Source organism: Pangasianodon hypophthalmus, chromosome 8 (assembly GCF_027358585.1).
Source record: "Pangasianodon hypophthalmus isolate fPanHyp1 chromosome 8, fPanHyp1.pri, whole genome shotgun sequence".
Classification (NCBI taxonomy): Eukaryota; Metazoa; Chordata; class Actinopteri; order Siluriformes; family Pangasiidae; genus Pangasianodon; species Pangasianodon hypophthalmus.
The window spans coordinates 20,917,735-20,939,217 of record NC_069717.1 but is presented as its reverse complement, the minus strand read 5'-3'; the positions used below and the strand labels follow the sequence as shown (position 1 = coordinate 20,939,217).

The following is a 21,483-nucleotide window of genomic DNA, read 5'->3' as shown; positions in this document are numbered from 1 at the left end:
TTGAAATCAATAAGCCACTTTTAAAGATGGCAACACAATCTAAATATGATGCATTAACTCAGGCCAATTATACAATTTGAAGCCCAGTCAAGGTTCACATTGGTGAGTCTCCTTAAGCATAAATTTACACAAACGCATGAGTTCTCATAGGAATCAAACTATCTGGATTTTTGTGAATAGCACATTTCTTATTCTCATGAATAATTTAATTCATATCCAGCTTGATAATTGAAGACCACTGTCCAGTTTATTTTTTAAATGATTTCTAAACACATAATTTAATACACCTCATTGATTTATTCGAGAATTCAGTGTGAGAAGTACATATGATTAGGTCTGCTCCCAAATATTCGATCCATGTTATATACAGTATATCATTAGAAATAAATACTAACGACACAATGTATGGTCATGAGATGATGATCATGATAGGATGAGACAGTGAGAAGTCAAACAGCTACAAGTAGAGATTGCAGAATTGAAATGAAATGCTTGCACTGCTGAAGTTTATTATTAATGTACATTATTCATACCCCACTGTCAGGTTCAATATCTGTGTAAGCAAAACCAATCTGTGGAAGTGAGCAGCAGTAGTAAGACTCTGCTCTGTTTGCCATATGTCCATGCCTCCTTTGACGCCCCCAGAAATTCTAAAAACGGCTCTCTTTTCTCTCACTCTTTGTCTCTCTGTCTTTTTCTCTCCCTGTGTTTTTTGTGCTTTGAGCCAGATCCCCCTTCTCCAGAGTATCAGAATCTCTCTCTCTCTCTCTCTCTCACACACACACACACACACAGCTTCATGTCTCAGTTTGCCAAAAACAGGAAATGGGTTGATGGCACACATACTGTTTAAAGCAGTTCTTCTATTTTTGTATAATGCACTGATTTTAAGCCTTTTCCCCTACAATCTGCAGATGATAAATGTTTCTCAGCATGTTCTCATCACTTACTATTTCATCCTCTCAACCATATTTCACATGCAACAGATGTCAGATCTGTCCGTAAATCAGATTTGATATTTGAAAGCTGAAGAACAGATTTTTCCCCCCTTCATATTTAGCCCAAAGTCCCTTTTAACATTGTAATAATTGAACAGGTGACATTAAAGGGTAAATCAGCAGATTACTGTCTCCTTAGGCTGTGAGCCAGCTCATTAATTAAGCCTTTTCAGCTGAATTTGTTACCTTGAGCTCACTTGGGATAAATTAGGCAGATTGTATCAGCCTGTGTGACTTTGTGAGCTAAATTTAACTGAAAGACAGATTGTTGTATGACGTGAGATGCTGAAATAAAACAGACCATGTAAAACCATAGGGAAAAAATATGATATATGCTAAGACATTTGAAGCCTCTGTGAAGGCACTTTTCTAACCAAGTTGTCCTCCCCTGCCATATTTGCAGATACAGTTCTAAAATAATTATGCTTGATACTCATTGACAACACCAGTTTGCAAAAACGGGTGCGAATGTCACTCACGCTAGACTGAAACTGCAGAGCAGAACGATTTCGAAGCTAATGAGTTTCAGGCAGGTTAAATCGGGCTGGAGTTTTGCAGAGTGTGCTCAGAGGCTTGAGAATTGGAATTAATATATGTGTATATGTATATATATATATATATATATATATATATATATGTATATATATATATATATATATATATATGTGTGTGTGTGTGTGTGGTGGATCTCACTAGTAACTTGATGTTTAACTTGATGCAACTTGAGCTTGTAACAGTAAATTTTCAATCTCTTAAAATATCACCATCTTAAAGATCAATTTATAGTCAGTTTTAATAGCGTTAATAGATCTATTTTAATAGATCGTGTTTTGTAGTCGGTGCAACAGGGAGCGTTGCTGTCTCACAGCTCCAGGATTCAATCCTGAGCTCTGTGGAGTTTCGCATGGTCTCCCCCTGTGTGCGTGGGTTTCCTCCTAGATCTCTGGTTTCCTCCCACCTCCCAAAAAAGTGCCAGTAGGTGATTTGGGTATGCTAAATTTCCCCTAAGTGTGAATGAGTGTGTGAATGTATGTGTGCAATGGTGCTCTGTGATGGACCAGCATCCCATCCAGGGTGTATTCCCTCCTTGCTTTCAGTGTTCCCAGGGTAGGCTCCTGAAGCAGTTACTGAAGAGGAATGAATGTTTTATAGTCATCTCTTTTACACATTTTCTGTACTCATGCCTAAATGGATGTGCACCAGATCAACCTACCAGTATTCACAATACAGTTACTTGCTGCATTAGGGCTGGACTCATCCTTCTTCTCCATTTACTTGTATAGACATAGATGGATACACTCTGAGAGATCAAAAACAACAAGAACAGGAATATAAGGAGAGTTGTTGGTATACTTGTAAGAAGTGTAACTGTTTAAATCTTGACATGCAAGGGTGAGAAGAGTTCATGAGGTGCCTACGCTCCTGTAACAGTGTGAAAAGTGCTTACACGCCTTCAGGATATAGTCAGAAGAGTGAGAGAGAAAAAATGAGTGAAAGGAATAGATTAAATAAACACAGGATTTGGGAAAACCTGGTACCAGCAGAAGCGGCTTTTATGATACTGGACATCAGCCAGTTATTTATCAACCATCCATGCATCTAATCACTTTGCTTTTCATTGTCACTTTTTTTTTAAAATCCTACACGGATGATTGCTTTATTTTCTGATGGCTAAGGCTGAGCCAACAGCTACAGGCAAACGAACACTCTCTCTTGATCCTGCGTCTTTTTTTTGTCATGAGCACTATCAAAGTGTACATCACTGAGACTATTCTTTGTTCCATGCCACAACAGCAAGTGTTAGAAGTCTATTGTAAAGACCAGTCATTAAACTTCCCCAAATGCTATCTTATTGTTGAAAGAATAAAAACCAAATAAAAGAGTGATTACATTTATTCATTTGAAAAGAAAGATTCTGGAGTTATATGTCCTGTTTCATCAGTTATCTTGTCATTATCAAATATACAGTGAAAACTGGCATGCAATTATTTGTATGTATACTTTGTATATTTTTCATTGTGTAGTTTCTTCACTAATCTAATTCTCTAATGTTTTCAAGTTTTGAGCCTCCTGGGCCAATGTCAGCAGGCATGGCGTGTGAACTTGAGGCTGTTTTCAGACCTTTGGTGAGTACTTTCATTATACTTTCCTGCTTTAACATACAGCTTATATAGCAAGTTTTGGAGAAAGAAGGATAAAAATTCACAGAGCTTACATAACAATAATTCACAGACCAGATTTCAAGAAGCTTCAGTATATTGAAATGATGGGTTTAAAGATTCTTGTGTGCAAAGGAAATTGTGTTAAAGCACACTGATAACTTTTACAGGAAGCTGCCACTTCAGCTTGCCAAGTGCATTGAAGGGTATCATCACAGGCCATCACACCAGCGTGCTAGGGTGAATTGCTCAGGGTTGAAGCCATATATAATACATACTGTGTATATGTGAAGGATCTTCCATAGAGAAATACAGTCAATGCACAACTAAGAAACATCTCAAAATGTTTCTGTAAGAGCACATCAGAACACTTTTTGAACATTGCGTCTAATTATTACTTTTATAGCACAGGTTCCAAATGCTGGTCCTTGAGTTCGCCCTGTCCTGCAGATTTTCATGTTTCCCTGGTGTAATGTCCTGTTTCAACTAAACAACAAATTAACAGCCCTTCCTTTAAAGGGTGTTAGAACAGGAAAACACAAAAATATGCAGAACTCGGGATGCTCCAGGACCAGGGAAATTATGTTTTGTAGGAATCACAGGGCACCTCACACACACTGTCACACTCATTCACACCTAGGACCAATTTAGAGTAGACAGTTCACCTGCTGGCCTGTTTTTGGGAGGTGGGAGGAAACCGGAAAACACAGAAGAAAACCATTCGGACAGAGGGAGAATGTGTGAGACTCCATGCAGACACTAACCTGAGCTCAGGATTAAACTGGATTGCACTCATCACCTACACATCACTTTTTGATCATTTAATTCAGTTCATATTTTTCCTTTGCCATAAAATCTAGTATTTTTTCACACCCAGATACAATAAGCTATGTAGCATTCATGATGGCTTAGTCTGAAATGGAACTGTTAGGAGTTTTGGAAAAATCAGATCTAATTTTCCATTATAAAAAACAAGGTTTTATATGAAACACATCTATACTATGGGTTGAACTGCAAGTGCTGTATTAACTAAAGGGAAATAAGAAATATACACTGATCAGGCATAACATTAAAACCCCTGACAGGTAAAATGAATAACACTGATTATCTCATTACAGTGGCACCTATGGGATATATTAGGCAGCCAGTGAACAGTCGGTTCTCAAAGTTGATGTGTTGGAAACGGGAAAAATGGGCAAGCGTAAGGATCTGAGCGATTCTGACAAGAGCCGGGAAAGTTCAACCCATAGTATAGATGTGATGGCTACATGACTGGGTCAGAGCATCTCCACAACAGCAGGTGTTATGGGGTGTTCCCAGTGTGAAGTTGTTAGTACCTACCAAAAGAGGTCCAAGGAAGGAAACCCGGTGAACTGGCGACAGGGTCATGGGCGCCTAAGGCTCACTGATGCGCTTGGATAGCGAAGGCTAGCCCATCTGGTCTGCTCCCACAGAAGAGCTACTGTAGCACAAATTGCTGAAAAGGTTAGTGCTGGCTGTGATAGAAAGGTGTCAGAACACAAAGTGCATCGCAGCTTGCTGTGTATGGGGCTGCTTAGCCACAGACCAGTGAGAGTGCCCATGCTGACCCCTGTCCACTGCCGACAGCGCCTACAATGGGCATGTGAGCATGAGAACTGGACCATGGAGGAATGGAAGAAGGTGGCCTGGTCTAATTAATCATGTTTTCTTTTACATCATGTGGACAGTCAGGTGCATGTGCCTTGCTTACCCGGGAAAGAGATGGCACGAGGATGTACCATGGGAAGAAAGCAAGTTGGCGGAGGCAGTGTGATGCTCTGGGCAATGTTCTGCTGGGAAACCTGGGGTCCTGGCATTCATGTGAATGTTACTTTGATACGTGACACCTACCTAAACATTGTTGCAGACCAAGTACACCTCTTCATGGCAACGGTATTCCCTAATGGCAGTGGCCTCTTTCAGCAGGATATTAAGCCCTGCCACACTGCACAAATTGTTCAGGAATGGTTACAAAGAGTTCAAGGTGTTGACTTGGCTTCCAAATTACCCAGATTTCAATCCGATCAAGCATCTGTGGGATGTGCTGGACAAACAAGTCCGATCCATCGAGGCCTCACCTCACAACTTAAAGGATCTGCTGCTAATGTCTTGGTGCCAGATACCACAGCACACCTTCAGAGGTCTTGTGGAGTCCATGCCTCAATGGGTCACAGCTGTTTTGACGGCAAAGGGGGGACCTACACAATATTAGCATATGCTGGCATACGTTAACATTTAACATATGTTTAAACACTTAAACTCCCAGCTTTCAGTTATCAAATAAATTAATCAGAAATGTTTGCAGTTACCACTGTGAGAAATGTCGGGACCTACCAATGGGTCCTGGGAGTTTAAGGGATTAAACACATGGAAATCCAGGGGCTGACCATTCTTTGTGTACATGGATCATTTAACATCCTCCTAGATAATCAGACACATGAACTTCAATATACTGTATGTTTTCTCTCTTGCAGCTGAATGAAGATCTGGATGGTGAGATCCAGTTTCAGTCAGCTACTGGCCCCTTTTCTGTCATAATCAAGTGCAGAACAAAAAAATGTGATGTGAGGACTACTGTCTGTTAAATTTTGTTGCAAGTAATTCTGGTATCACATATAAGTATTTTTTATAGATAAGATAGTGCTGTGAGGTTTTTTTTTCTGGAAATGTTGAGTCTTTTCTCTCTTTTCCCCAGATGGTTGTTGATAGCAGCCTCATTGACTTTGGCACGCATGTGGTCGGGGAGACAATTTCACGGGTAATCACCCTGACCAACAGGGGGGCACTGGGTACTCGCTATTCACTGGCTCCCCTCTCCACAAACTGCCTTCAGTTGCACAATCTATCACAGCATTCCTCTCCTAGCAAACAGGTAACTTTTCCACTTAGCCACCAGAAAAAGCACATCAACTTAACATCTGTCCAGTGACAGAGATGTGTCTAAATTAACTTGATAATCAGTGTGCATGTCTAAGTATTTGAATAATAGTGCTTCTATCAGGAACCTGGTGACAGCAGAAGTGTGAAAGGTGCTGCTTTATGTCATGAGGAAAAAAATGAACCAGACAGAGAAAACGCTAACTGCATTACTCAAACGGAATTGAAATCAGGTGAACACCAAATTTGATCCAAATTTTGCTTTACTTCCATGCAAAAAATTTGCTTTTCTGAGAATTTAAACTATGAAATATTACTAATAACTTGGATTAACTGTGATTTTAGGTACATCCCTAACCAGCTGTGACACATCTGTAGGTGTTGAGGCTTCAGGACCTGATGGTTTGGAGGAGGGTGAGGTTACAGAGGTTGAGCAGGACCATGACTCTGAGATCACTGAAATCAGCATTGGTAAAGTAAGTTTCTTCCTGGATGTGTGACATGCTTAGTATTTTTAGAAATGTGCTAAAGGTTTCACACCTTAAACACTGCATAATGTTTATATATTAGATGTATGATTAGATCTCTTTCAATTTTTGCGCTCAGGGTGAACAAAAATGTAAAACTTGCTTTTTTTACTGACAGATCAGAAACATTAGCTACTGAAAACTAATTCAAATGCCCTTTAGGTAAAAAGAAAATTTAGGCCACTGATGCCTCTATAACAGCCTCTGTTATCTGTTTATAGTCAAGACAAGTCAAGTGGCTTTTATTGTCATTTCAACCATATACAGCTGGTACAGTACACAGTGAAATGAAACAAGGTTCTTCCAGGACCATGGTGCTACATAAAACAACACAAAACTACATGAGACTACACAGAACTAATTAACGACTACACAGACCTACACAGGACTACATAAAGTGCACCTGTGCAAACAGAACAAGTCCAGTACAAATTTCCTAAAACAGGACAATAGGCACACTAAAGGACAGTGCAGCGCCAAGTAGTGCACAGTTCTAGTGTCAATAAAGTGGACTGAGAGCCATGTGTAACAGACTGCAAAAAGATATAACAATATAGTAGTAACATTCTGTAAATGTAAACATAACATACTATGACACTATGTATTTACTAAGATAAATACAGTGTTAGCAGCAAGAGTGCAGGTGGTCAGTACAGTATTTTATGTACAGTGTTTTAGCAGCAATTTAAGAAATATGCAAAAATTGCGAAGGGAGTGGAGTGGTGTTCAGTTGATCGTGTGTGTGCGTTGGTGTCAGTCCAGTCTCTGATTATTGAGTCTGATGGCTTGGGGGAAGAAACTGTTACACAGTCATGTACACGGGTCATGAAGGCCCGAATGCTTTGGTACCTTTTGCCAAACGGTAGAAGGGTGAAGAGTTTGTGTGAAGGGTGAGTGTGGTCATCCACAATGCTGGTGGCTTTGCAGATGGAGCGTGTGAGGTAAATGTAAATGTCTGTGATGGAGGGAAGAGAAACTCAGATGATCTTCTCAGCTGTCCTCACTATCTACTGCAGGGTCTTGCGAGCCAAGATGGTGCAATTACCCAAACCAGGCAATGATTCAGCTGCTCTGGGTGCTCTCGATATAGTCCCTCTGTAGAATATGGTGAGGATGGGGGTGTGAGATGGGCTTATCTCAGCCTTTGTAGAAAGTAGAGACACTGCTGGGCTTTCTTGGCTGTGGAGCTGGTGTTGAGGGAACAGATCAGGTTCTCCGCCAGGTGAACACCACGGAATTTGGTGCTCTTGACGATCACCATGGAGGATCACCATGTTCAGTGGAGAGTGGTCTCTCTGTGCTCTCCTCAAGTCAACAACCATCTCTTTTGTTTTGTCCACGTTCAGAGACAGGTCGTTGGCTCTGCACCAGTCTGTTAGCCACTGCACAGCCTCTCTGTATGCTGACTCATCAGTCTTGTTGATGAGACCCACCACGATTGTGTCATCAACAAACTTGATGATGTGATTCGAGATGTACATCGCTGCACGGTCATGAGACAGCACAGTGAACAGCAGTGGACTGAGCACACAGCCCTGGGGGGGCCCAGTGTTCAGTGCGGTAGTGTTTGAGATGATCAAGATCCAGTTGCAGAGGGAGGTGTTCTGGCCCGGCCGGCTCAGCTTTCCAATCAGGTGCTGAGGAATGATTGTTTTGAATGCTGAGCTGAAGTCTGTGAACAGTAGTTGTAAGAAGGGTTGTAAGAACCCTCGTTGTTCTTAGGGCCAAACTGTCCTGGGCTGTAAGAGAGGCCACGCATGCACACACTTCTGGTTGGAGCACGTATTGATGGTCTTGGAAGAGTTTCCAGCACCTGGTGTTCCTGGGCAGTCTCCCATCCAAGTACTAACCAGGCCTGACCCTGTTTAGCTGCCAAGATCAGGCGTTCTCAGGGTGGTATGGCCATAAGCATAGTTTTGTACATAGACCTTGCATACACACATTTCTTAGGACTACTTCTGCCCACACATATGCAGAAACTCCTAGTGGCAGAAAAGTGTAATCACAGGTAAACTAGCTATAAGGAGCTCCCATTACACTTATTGACAGTCTTGTCAGCATAATTGCCTGAAATATAAAGTAAAAAAAAAAAAATACAAAAGGCATATATAAAGATGTGCACTATGGAAAGCAAAATGCAGCACCTCTGTCTGTCCTTTCTACTTTAGGGTTTTTAGCCACAGGCACATTTTAACAAGAAATTGGAGATAGGTCTGGCATTTCCCAACCAAATATGAGTCAAATAATGACACGTCTTACATGCATTCATATCACTCATGCACGACATTAGATTTCCAAATACAGCAGCAGAAAAGACAACAATAATGAGGGATTTTCATTTTTAGTGAGGTCCACATTGCAGAAATGTGACCAACTTCATATACTACAATGATGAATATGTACTACACCAATTTCTAATTTCAAATCTCTGTTGTGTTTTACTTCTTTTCTTCCATAAGGTATTCTGACTTGAGTTACATTGATTAATTTTATCTTAAACATAAAACCACATTATCATGATGTGTTTGTTTCCATACTGAGTTTGACAACGGGAGATGCTATTTGAGAGGTTAAAAAAACCTTCAGAAACGACCCATGTCCAGAACTCTGTGGCCTCATAGCTACTTATGGCCACGTCTGCTATATCTCTATGATCTCTCAGTTTATGTGTTAATGCCCTGTTGATCATTATGAGAGGCTTTCAGTATCTGTACAGAAACTGAAATTACACTGGAGCATGGATTACCCTGATGCTGCACAAGCACAGCCAACCTTAGCTAATTGCACAAAATTACCCATGTGATTGATTCAGTCATATCTAGGATTCGACTGGTATAAAAATAAAAGGAAAGCAAGAAAGAAAAAAAGGGAAAGGCAGAATATAATAGCAGCTGCAATCACTGAAAGAAATATGTGAGAAAAGAAAAAAATGACTGAAATATTAGCGAGGGGAGTACCAGTATGCTTTTTTATTGTTATATTATTGATTGATCGTTAGTCATTAGGTTCTGTAGACTCTGAGCTACTGATTTTTTTTTCTAGGTTTTCAGTAGAGTAGAAAATCTAACATGAGACTTTGCACATTCATTTTCTCATTAGGTTCTTGAGGGTGAGGTGGGCCCATTTGCTAGCATCAAACTGCCCATCATTTTCACACCGACCATCCCAGGAGAAACTAAGCTAGATATTAAGATCACCTTTTCACAACCAAACTGTGAAGCGGTAAGGAGTTTTACAAAATGAGTAAACTTTTGTCATAATGGTCTCAATTGTGAACTGAGTATACGTTTTTTTATATCTAGATTGTGGTGTCAGCCTACGGAGTGGCTGAGAGTGTTCCCGTGTGGGTGACCAAGCCGAGCATGGACCTAAAGATCTGCATGTATGATCGCCTTTACCAAGACTGCATTGAAGTGCAAAGCAGGTGAGACAGGATTGTTATATTTTTGGTGCCGTAATATATGTGTGGTTTCCTCCATGGTGAAATCTGTCACATTTTCATATGAACGAAATGTCAGCTTGTGGCATTTCACTCGACTGATCGCTGTTTGTTCTTACATCTGTGGTAAAATGATCACTGATTAGTTCAGTAAGTTTTATTATGTAGGCTATTTTTATAAGTATTCAGCCATTATAGCTTGTAGAGGTGGCAGTGTCTACAGTGTCTCTCCATGCATCTAGACCATTTACAAACTAAATTTGTTTACATTTACAGTAATTTCAATTGGCTGATGCCTTTATCCAAAGCAACTTACAATTATGTGTTAATTGAAAGCCACATTAGCAGCAGTGCCTCATGACCATAGATTTTGATGGGGCAGGACGACATAGCCTCAAGCAAAATTATGTCGAAAAGCTGTCACACTTGACTTGTGCTATAGGCTACTACCTCGTGAATGTTTAGAGTAACGCTGTAATAAGCAGTTGAGAGTGGACAGCACACAGCCATCCAGCATAGTCTAGCAGTTCGTTTTGAGTGGTTTTGAGTGAACCTTTGTTCAACTGTATTTGATACAGCAGGTGTGTTTCCCGTTGCCAGCGAGGCGTACACAGAAGCCCTAATCTCATTAACCAGGGTTGCCAAGTTTCAGCAAAATTTCCAGCCCAACTACATCTCAAAAACCACACAATAGACCTGAAACTAGCCAAAAAAAAATCAGGCTTTGGAAAATGAAGGCACATTTAGACACACTGTATGCATATACACTTTGTCTGCAGAAATGTGTTAGACTTAATCCTGATGATTTGGTATAAAACAAGATCTTGGTGGACGAAGAGTTTTTTTTTTTTTTTTTAAACTAGCCCAATATGGCAACCCCATTAAATGTTTTGTCTGTTGCTCCTCCACCAATCATGGGACAGCAATGTCCTTGCCCCAGTGGACCTCTATTAATGCTTGTTTCAGTTCCCATTTTTTACTACTAGGTGCAATAATAATGTTCAACAAAACATCATAATTTAACATAGTGTAATTTAAAATGTATAGAGTTGTGTATAGGAACATTAACATTTGTTATAACAGCTGATATAAATGGTGGGGCTGTTCCCAGTGACATTAGGCTTATATCAGTTATGCTAGGGTACATATCCACAGCTTGATCACAGCATGATATTTGTTGTGTGAGGAAAACACACATAGCTAGCAACAAAAGCATCTGTAGGCAACCTTTTTTTTTTACTAACACAGTTGTTAAACTGGCACATTATTTACCTAATGTGATCTCTGAAGGAAGAAAGCCTAGACGATGTTATAAAGCAGATTTTCAAAAATGGTAACATAATTTTGGTGCAAAATACTTGTGTTTTTTTAAAGTAGAGGTGTGAAAGTATGTTATAAGCAGATAAACCCAATTGGGTCAAAAGACATCATCGGCTGAAGTGCAAAAGGCAGGATTTGTCAGAATATTGGTGGAAATGCTTGCGTATAATAAACATAACATGCAAATCATTGCAGGTGTAAAATGAATACCAGTACAAAGTGGTGCTTAAAATGGGGGTAAGCCTTTGAAATGCATGGTCACTCATCCATAATTCAAATTATCCAGTTGGATGAGTGCTCACACAATACTCATTAGGTTTTGCATCTTTGCTGGTGTTTTTATGTTATTTTGTCGGTTGAAATCATGCTCATCTGCCATATTGGAAACAGGCATGACAAGTGCCATTACAGTATGATTTTAAAATCTAGAAACATGTCACCATGGCCACGAATCAAGAGTCTGTATGGAGACTTAAATGCTTGCAGAAAATCCCTCTTCACCTGAAACTACAACAGATACATTAATTTCTATCCATCAGAATGATGGATGGCATTTTAATTTATTCATCATCGCTTTTTAAATATACAGTAGCTGTACAGAAGATTTTTGGGTAATGCAAAAATATAATAAATTCGTTTATTGTTGTGTATTTTGCATATGCAATAACTGGTGACTAATATTCAACGTCTACTGTGTGTGTTATTTATAGTCTTCCTGTAGGTAGCTGTATGGGTGAGCATGTTTTGTGCATGTTTGCCTCTGTGTGTGTGAGTGTGTAGGTGTTTGTGCATTTATATGTTTTATGTCATGCAGCCAGATCTGACGGTATTGTTGAACTTTATTAGAACATTAAATATCTTGGTGACTGTGTGTGTGTGTGTGTGTGTGATGTATGTTTATTCACACTGTCACACAGTAAACAGTGCTCAAAAAATGATTCAGAGCTCTCAATAAAATGAGTTTGCAAGTGTGTGAGTCACATGTAATTCTCTACATGTGAATCACATGATTAAAGCATTCAAATTAGAGTGAAAGGAATCAGCTGAACTAAAACACTCTGACAGAAAACGTTGACATGGAGCTCAGTGCTGTCTGAAAGCAGCTTAAAATAAGCCCTTCATCCTGTCATCTCTGCCTAGTTTAACAGGCCTTTCTTACTGACGACCCCTCCCACGCACACTCACACGCGAGCGCACACACACACACTCCCACACATACATGCACGCACCCTCCCTCTTTCATGCACATCCACACATCCACACAAATGTACACTGCACACACACAAACCTACGTCCACAAACACAACCCACTTCTCCCAGTTGACACACACACACACAACTCCTTTTTGCTCCTTTTTTCTCTCTGTGAGTTGTGCACTGCTATTGATTTTGTTCTGCAAAATTCTTAATATAGACATGTGTGTGTGTATTTATATATATGTATAGACAATACTCCAAGTTTTCCTCCCAGTGCTGCATATTTACTAAGTGAGTTGACAGCAGCAGCTTTTTAGAATGTATTATGTCAGTGTAAAGGTGGAATACAGTAATAAAAGGATAATATGGTTGGACTATTGGCAGTGTGTAGTAGAGCCAGGGTACACACACACACACACACACACGTATATACTAACCACAGGGACTTACACCATTGTCCATCCTCTGGACCTGTTAGGCATTGAAAGTGACAGTGCTGCCAGAACAGAGTATAGGGGGCGTTTTTCTACCATCCAGGAACTAAGAGTTACAAAAATCACTTCTTCATTGATTTTGAAGGTCTCAATTACAATTCTGTTTATACGAGAATAAGGATCCCTGCTCACCTAATTGCAATTATTCACCTAATACCTATTCATCTAATTGTCTAAAATTATGCAATATATTACTAATTTAAGATTCACTAAGATTTAGGTATAATAAAAAAATATGTCTGCATGTATTTGCTTTACTTCACATATACATATTTACAGAATTAGAAAAAAAACACAGCAGCATATATAGTATATAGTATATATAGTATATAGACGGCTATAGTGAAGAGCTTGTGATGACTATACAGCTATAGTTAGGCCGTTTTATTTCATGGAGACTTGTATTCAAATGATGAATGAATTTAATAAGATACAATAGTACACTGATAATTCCTGTATCCTTCAAGATATTTACTGTGATATGTATGTGTCAAAATATATTTTCCAGTGCAGGCTATGGCTGAAATTAAATACTGCTCTGACATTTGCTGTGTTTTGTCGTTTATTGGATGAGCTTCACTTCAATGCCTTAGGACAACACAAAGATGCTGCCTAGAGAAAACAATAGCTAGCACGGATTAGTCTAATTAGGCTTAAAGTTTAAAGCGCCTGTCAGCTCATTTTCATAATTAGCTTCTTACTGTTATCTATAGCTTCTGTGGCAAATTTAACACCATCTATAAAAGAAAAACAAGTTACTGTTTTTTCAGTTAAGAGATTTCTGAATTTCTTTTTATCTGCTATTTTCTTCTTTCTTCTGGCTGATTCGATTTAGATGGGACTAATATATATATATATATATATATATACTTTAACTGTGGCATGGCTGTTGGTGCCAGACAGGCTGGTTTAAGTCTTTTTTTCAGAAACTGCAGATCTCCTGGAATTTTCACTCACAACAGCCTCTAGAGTTTACACAGAATGGTGGGTAGCAGTTCCGGTGGAAATGCGTTATAGCTACAGTGGGCACAGGTTCAGTGAAACTGGACTGTTGAAGATGACTGTTGAAGATGAGCCTGTTCCCATTGTAGCCTTAGATTATTGTTCTTGGCTGACAGGAGTGGAACCTGATGTGATCATCTTCTGTTGCAGCCCATCCTCCTCAAGGATCGACATGTTGTGCATTCTGAGATGCTCTTCTGCTCACCATGGTTGTGAAGAGTGATTATTTGACTTACCGTCCTGTCAGCTCAAACTAGTGTACACCACCCAGTATTCATGACTAATGTGTAAAAACAAAGGTACTGTTTAAACACCTCTCAGTCATTCTTACCTCCTTTTCTAGTATCAACAGTTTCTATCATTAGCATATCACAAGTTGTTGATGTTGCTAGGGAGACACCACTGTCAGTCGTTGTATGATCTCACACTCCCACACAATTCTGATCAAGCAGAAAAGAAGGAGTTTTGTAGCTTTTAGGTATAATTAAACTGTAGTTATATATATATATATATATATATATATATATATATATATATATATATATTTCTTGAATTTGTTGACTTAAAATGTACTTATAACATTACTGATGAAATTCATTACATTGGTAATATTTAGAACATTCAGCGTTCAACTGGTTGAATTATTATTTTCCCATGGAAGCGAGTAGCATGGGCCATCTCTATTATTTGCTGACATTGAAAAACAGCGGAACATTAATAGAATGATTATAAGAAAATTCTAATTTTAATATAATTTAATTGATTTAATTATCATAGATAATTATATTGGTTTCTCTAAGGCAGAGCAGTATAGTAGAATATTTCTACAATTCATAATAATTACAGGTTAAAAATTGAAATAAATAAATAAATAAACCATTTTGATCAAATGAGGTGTTGTAGCTTTTAGAGGATTCATTGCGGAAGGACTTTGCAGCTTCCAGCTTCCATAACACACCTTTGAGGGAATTCCATTTCATATAAAGGTCTAGGGTGATTGCAGGTTTTATATTGAAGAAATATCGGAAATGAATAATGTTTGGCCTGGAAAACACTGAAAATCAGGCATTTCTTTGTTTACCGGAGAGGCACAAGAAAGAAAAAACTTCAACTTCAATTGTCCAGGTTCAGTGAGCCTGTGCGTAAGGTTTATAGCCTTAGATTCCTGTTCTTGGCTGACAGGAGTGGAACCTGACGTGGTCTTCTGCTGTTGTAGCCCATCCACCTCAAGGTTCAGCGTGTTGTGCTTTCTGAGATGAATTTAATGTGAAGCATTTTAATTAATAATTAATTGAATATTAACTGAAGCCTTTGACCTGTATCTGCATGAATTTACGCATTGCACTGTGGCCACATTATTTGCTGATTAGGGTATGATACCACTCTCTCTCTCTCTCTCTCTCTCTCTCTCTCTCACCCACATACCCTCAACTCTTTCTAACTCACCTGTCAGTTGGACTCCTGGAACTGACAATACCGCGTAAATATATCTTAAATCACTATTTCCCTTTTATTTTCATGTTTGACTGCAATTGCAGTTTAACATGAAATATATATATATATTCTATAATTACTATTTGAACATTTCCTTTTTTCCTTTTATTCTTCCACATTCATTAAAATTCATTAAGCCTGCAGTGGTTCATGCAATGTCTGGACATATAACTGATCCAGATAACTTAAATCAATGAATTGTCTCAAATAAATAAGCATTTCCTCTGATTTTATTTTTTAGTGAAAGTAATCTAGCGCACTGACCACAGAGCAGAGGAGGAGTTTTCCTAGCATATGGATGCAAACAGAAAATATCTAGGTCTCCCAGCCATGATATAAATATATGTGTTTCTAAATATACATGTATTACAGCACAAAATCCTGCTCTTGTGCAAGTGTACCAACCACTGATAAAAAGCAAAAAAGTTCATTTATCAGTATATGAGTTCATCTTTAGATAAAAAGGAGAGCTGTGCATGTCTCATTTAGTTGTAGTCTGAAGACAGAATGTGCTGGTAAATAAGAAACATGGCCCATATTTGATCAAATCTACTCTTTAAATTTAAATTAAATCGTTCTTTAATATATAAAATCAAATTCCTACTTGTTTTTTTTTGTTTATTCATTTGATCAGCTAAATTTTTACTTTGTATTTTATCAAGTCAGTTTTAAACTATTAATTTTTGTTCATTTCACCCTGGACCACTTGCTCTCTTCCTCCTTCCCTCTGAGCTACATTCATGTCACAGCCAAATTTAAAACAAGGTGCCCTTTTTGTCTTGGAACAGATTAATTAATCAAATGTGATTATTTCAGTGGAACAAAATATACTTGGGCTCAAAAGTGGAAAAAAATTTGAATAGTGTTTAATAAAACAGTGAACAAAAAGAACAATGGAACAAATGGATAAAGAATGACTTAGGCAATATTAGCAAGAGGTGGTGAAGCAAGAGCATATGAAAGGTGCCATGCTGTGCAATGTGTGTTTGTGTGTTTGTGGTTGCATTATACAGTATAGAGTCTGTAATTAGCTAGGAACTAGGGACAAGCTGCAAGTATTATGCTGCATTGACTTAACTCAGAGGTGGGAACTCAGACGTTAAGTCATTTTCAAGCTTTGTGTGTTCAAGTTGCAAAGAACATGAAAGTTTCCAACATTAATGATCATGAGTTTATGATGTATTTTAATTTCACAAAACGGTGAACTGTATGGGCAGTGTTATAGATTTAGCCAACTAATGTGTCTATGTTAATTGATCTAAAGTAAGCATTGCTATAAACTCAAGTAGTGACATGATTTTTTTTGTTGTTGTTGTTGATTGTGTGAGTGGCCATGCTAACATTGAACACGGGGTTGAGGACACCTTCCCGACTTAGCAGGAAATCCAAGTTGATGGGGCATTTCTTTGTCTTTTTCTAGTCAGAGGTTGGAAATTGCAAGTTATGAGCTTTAGTCAAATACAGTATTAGAATTGCAGCAAGAGAAAAAGCACAGGGTGCATGATGCTGAGGGAGAAGCTATAGATGCAGCATGCTGGGACATGGCCTTTGTTACATTTTGGTTGATATAAAAAGCACTAATGTGAAATCATAGAAAGAAATTGCATTTGCTGTAAGTACTTAAGCTAACTCAGTTACTACAGTGACTGAGGTCTCTCAGAAGTAGCTCTGTGACTAGGGCATAGCGTACCATTAAAGTTTTCCATTTATATCCATGGACTGCCGCTGCCCTTGCCTGTGGCACAAGCACATCTGTTGAGTTTTCTACTATGTAGGTCACTTTACTGAAGGCTTGAAAATTAAGTGCTGACAGCATAGTGCAATGTCAGGGAATTTCTGGCTCCTCATTAAAATATCCCATCTCTACTTCCCTTGAGGAACTGCTGAGGTTTGAAGGACACTGCACTCACTTACATATGCATAATACACATAACAAATATGTTATTTGAATATTTATCAGTGCTTATCTACGTATACAACAACAACAAACTGAGCCAGTTGCTCCTTCTATTTACGAAGTTGCCAAGCTGTATTTGTTGGTGGTGACAGTCCTGCTAGTAGTGCAGGAGTCTCTGAACTGTACATATTTAGACGTCCTGTACTGGCGTAAAATCACAACCATTTACAGAAGCTTAGAAATAACCAAACATCCATTGACAGTGAGTCATACAGAGAGATAAGCTCTTGACATGGTGCCATCTCAGTAGTAGGCGAGCGTAGTCCGAATTCTGTGGAGAATATTCCTGTGATAGAGCCTCATTTATACCCCTCAATCTGGAAGCTCTTTGACGCAAAGTAGATTCATCATTTGGGTCACCTCAAAAATGGGGAGAAAATGGAACACTGTATTTTATGTGAAGCTATTAATATCTATTCAGGTGGATCATGTGTGCCGTTGTTTGGTGTATTTATAATACTCATGCTCAGTTTGCTGGTAAAAGGTGTATGTTTCTTTACTGTACAAGCCAAGTATATGTACTGTATGTGTTGCAGCTTCCACCCAGAAACAAAGTGCACAGCTGCTGGACACTGTACAAATAAACAGACGTACTGAATGGTGTTCAGGGAAAGCAGCTTGTCTGAAGTACTCTCAGAGAAAACGGACTATGGAAGACTCATTTTGCAGCTTAGAATAACTTTTGTTATAATAGTACCATGATGCCTGGGCTTTGTTTTTAAAGAAGAGCAAGACTGTTCACTAAATATCTGATATGTAGACAGTTGGTAGAGGATGTGGCAAGATCCATTTAAATACAGTCACTGATTATTAATATGGGGCACTTTTCATATACATACTATTTATATATGTGTATTTCATGTGTTTCAGAGCCAGCACAGCACTCAGATTGACATTCGAAGTGTGTAAGGAGCTGAAAAACCACATGGACATCCTGCCTAAAACTGGCTACATTCAGGCAAAGTCCAGCTTTCATGCCCAGCTCAAATTCCTGCCCAGGTAACCACAAAGCTAAGCTCCTCGAAACAGAAAAATTTTCCTCCTCTAGATGTCTAAATCATGAAATAAGTGTATTATTGATTTGAAGGGTTTGAATTGTAATGAACTGAGAATCTCAGTGGCAAGAACTTCTTGAAGATGGGCCAGGGAGCTGACACATTAAAGGAAAAAAACAACATAATGTCTGTTGGGCCATCTGAAGCTGCTAGAACTGCTTCAGTTCACCTTGGCATAGATGCTGCAGGTCTCTGGAACTGTACTGGATGAACACTATTCTTCCCTCAGTTGGTGTTTTGATGATGATGATGTCTAACACATTTGTCCAAAATCTCCCATTGATATTCAGTTGGGTTGAGATTCGGTGAGTGTGAAGATAATAGGATCATTCTGTCATTTTAATACTTATCAAACCATTCAGTGAGTCCTTATGCCCTGTAGATGGAGGAGTTGTCATCCTTGGAGAGACCACTCCCATCAGGATAGAAATGTTTCAACATAGCATAAAATTAATCAGTCAGAATGACTTTGTATTGATTTGTAATGGTTCTACCCTGTAAGGAGACAAGTGGACACAAACCATGCCAGCAAAATTCCCCCACAGTATAACAGAGCCACTGTTTTTTCCTTTAATTTGTCACTTATCCATATCCAGGTATGATGAAGTCCTTTCTTTTGTGTTCATTGTTGAGGCATATTGGTAGCTAAGAAAGCTTTGGTGTCCAGTAGCACGGCTTTTCACAACAAATCTTAATATAACATTTGATCAGATGTCAGCTTTAGCATAAATGAATCAGAGTCATTATAAACAGGGATTAGAAAAGCATTACTGCTGCCTGTGCTCTCTTTCTGTCCTATTTATCTGTCTATCCTTGCTGTGCTTCACTCACTCCTCTTCCCCATGCTCAAAGCCCAGTTGTGAGATTTGATTTGACTTACTCGACTGCTTATATAACTCGCTGCAGTTTTCTCATTTTCACTGTGACCAGTACTTACCACATGTAAAATTGTGATCAATTTTTTTTTTAAAATAAGTAAACTGTTTCCAATTTTTTTTTTCAGTTTGTATGAAAGTGTAGTTGATGAATAATCTCGGCCTATGTTCACAAGCTGCAGTTCACAAGCTCAGTGAGGTTTTCTGTTCATGTGACTCACCATTATCCAGTATCCTGCAGAAAGTGCAGTTAGAACTGATTCCATGCTGCTCTTTGTCTGTCTGCTGTAAACATAGAAAAACCCATACACACACATGAAAAATATAATGTACTGGGGGAACTAAGTGGATAGCAAAATGCATTAAAGGGTTCTAATAAATTCATAACAATTTACATTAAGTATACAGGTTAGTGGCAGAGTCAGTGTTCATACATTATGACTTCATTTCTATGAAATCAAACCAGATCAGCCTCACTTGTTTAAATTTGTAGCTTTTTTTTCCCCACGTCATTAGGGCCATATTCTACTCCATTAGCTGGACTGTATGGATGTAAACCAATCATATTACTGCTGGGACAGGTTTCAGGTTAGCATGAGCAATACCACTAATTCAAAATGATGAGTAAAATGTGGAAATGAGTCATTTCTACTGTAGAGCAGTTAAAAAAAACATTCATTTGTTCCCTAAACACAAAACTCTCCATAATCTCTTTGTAAAGTTTGTTTTCAGTGATCCTCCAACTGCTCTCTCAACTCCTCAAACTCGGGAGTGCACAGCTCCTTCCTCAAGGCAACACTAAGAAAACTGGTGAATATACTGTAGCTGCAGGCAACTGTTATATCTCATAGTTACATAGTATTAAATAATGAATCAGCATATAGTATAGAAGAGGTGTACTTGTCTTGATGTGCAAGATGCTTCTACTTTTGTTAAGAAGGCTAGTAGCAAACCAACTGTAATATGAATGAACATTAAAGGACTGCTCTATGAATATTTCAGACTAGTGAGATCTGTCATGGATTTCCTGAAAATGATCAAATATAGGACCTTTAAATAAAGTCAACAGAAGAGCAATGAGCACTTTGAACTTCATATAAGCTTTAAATCTGTCTTCAGGAGAATTTGTCTTTAAAATAGTTTCATGGACTGGGATTAGGCAGTAGGTTTTTTGAAATAATGCAATAATAGAAATGGAATTATACTGATCATTTGGATGGTAGCGTGGGGTGCTTTTATATCAGAAGCCAAAACTGTGCTACAAGCCTGTTTTTTTCCGACAGATGGGCCATGTGACGCCCCGCAAGGCTTTTCCGCAGCACCACGCCAAGCTAATTCAGGAGTGATGCTCCCACCGAGACTCCATTAACCGAGAACAAGCGATTCCTTAAATAAATCGGTGCTGGTGTGGGATTGATAACGCCAGTGTAGAGCTCTCAGATGGTAGCATGGATGGGGTAAATGGCACATAGATCCTAGACTGGGGATGCCTAAATGTAGTTGTCACATTAAATCATCCTTGCAATTTAGCATTACGAAAAACACACCATTGTTCATAATCCTCAAATTGGATTTGCTTTATTTTTATTTTGCCACTAGTAGGATGCGTTATTGAGGTACAGAAGGTTTAATATCCACTTCATTACCCAGCTGTAGAGTTAAGTTTTTTTTCTCTTTTTTTAAAGAAATTTCAATTCATAAATATTTTAACTTAATATATCTGCCCCATTGGAGGAGCACGTTTTGAATGCAATCAGATCTATTTGGGAGGAGATTCACAAATACAAAAGGCAGAGCCCTAGTTTCTGCTTAACGCTTCGGCTTAATGTGCTGGATTACACCAGGCTTTATTGCTTGAGTGTGTTTGGATCATACTGTACTGTTAAATGCTGGATCTCATGTGAGAAAAAAGCTGAGTTTTATTAGCATTGCATGAATTTGGACTTTGCAAAACTCATAGCCCTGCTCATTATATTAGGAGGTCTTGCATAATTAAAGGGGCATTCACAACATTTAAGATCAGCAATTTAACGACCTGCAAAAAAAAAAACTTTCCAAAGATAAAACT

General features: G+C 38.7%; 1 protein-coding gene across 2 annotated transcripts in view; it reads left to right on the top strand.

The window, feature by feature from the left end:
- The window catches only part of cfap74 (cilia and flagella associated protein 74), a 52,559-nt gene that overhangs the window by 11,210 nt on the left and 19,866 nt on the right, over positions 1-21,483 (top strand). For both annotated transcript variants that reach the window (XR_008302121.1, XM_026925149.3), the window contains exons 15-22: positions 3,058-3,124; positions 5,653-5,742; positions 5,874-6,050; positions 6,180-6,288; positions 6,401-6,531; positions 9,682-9,804; positions 9,885-10,006; positions 18,356-18,484. Coding sequence is in view for 1 of the 2 variants with exons in the window: in XM_026925149.3 (XP_026780950.3) it covers positions 3,058-3,124; positions 5,653-5,742; positions 5,874-6,050; positions 6,180-6,288; positions 6,401-6,531; positions 9,682-9,804; positions 9,885-10,006; positions 18,356-18,484 (948 nt within the window). In the remaining variant the exon portion in view is untranslated. The remainder of the gene's footprint in view (positions 1-3,057; positions 3,125-5,652; positions 5,743-5,873; positions 6,051-6,179; positions 6,289-6,400; positions 6,532-9,681; positions 9,805-9,884; positions 10,007-18,355; positions 18,485-21,483) is intronic.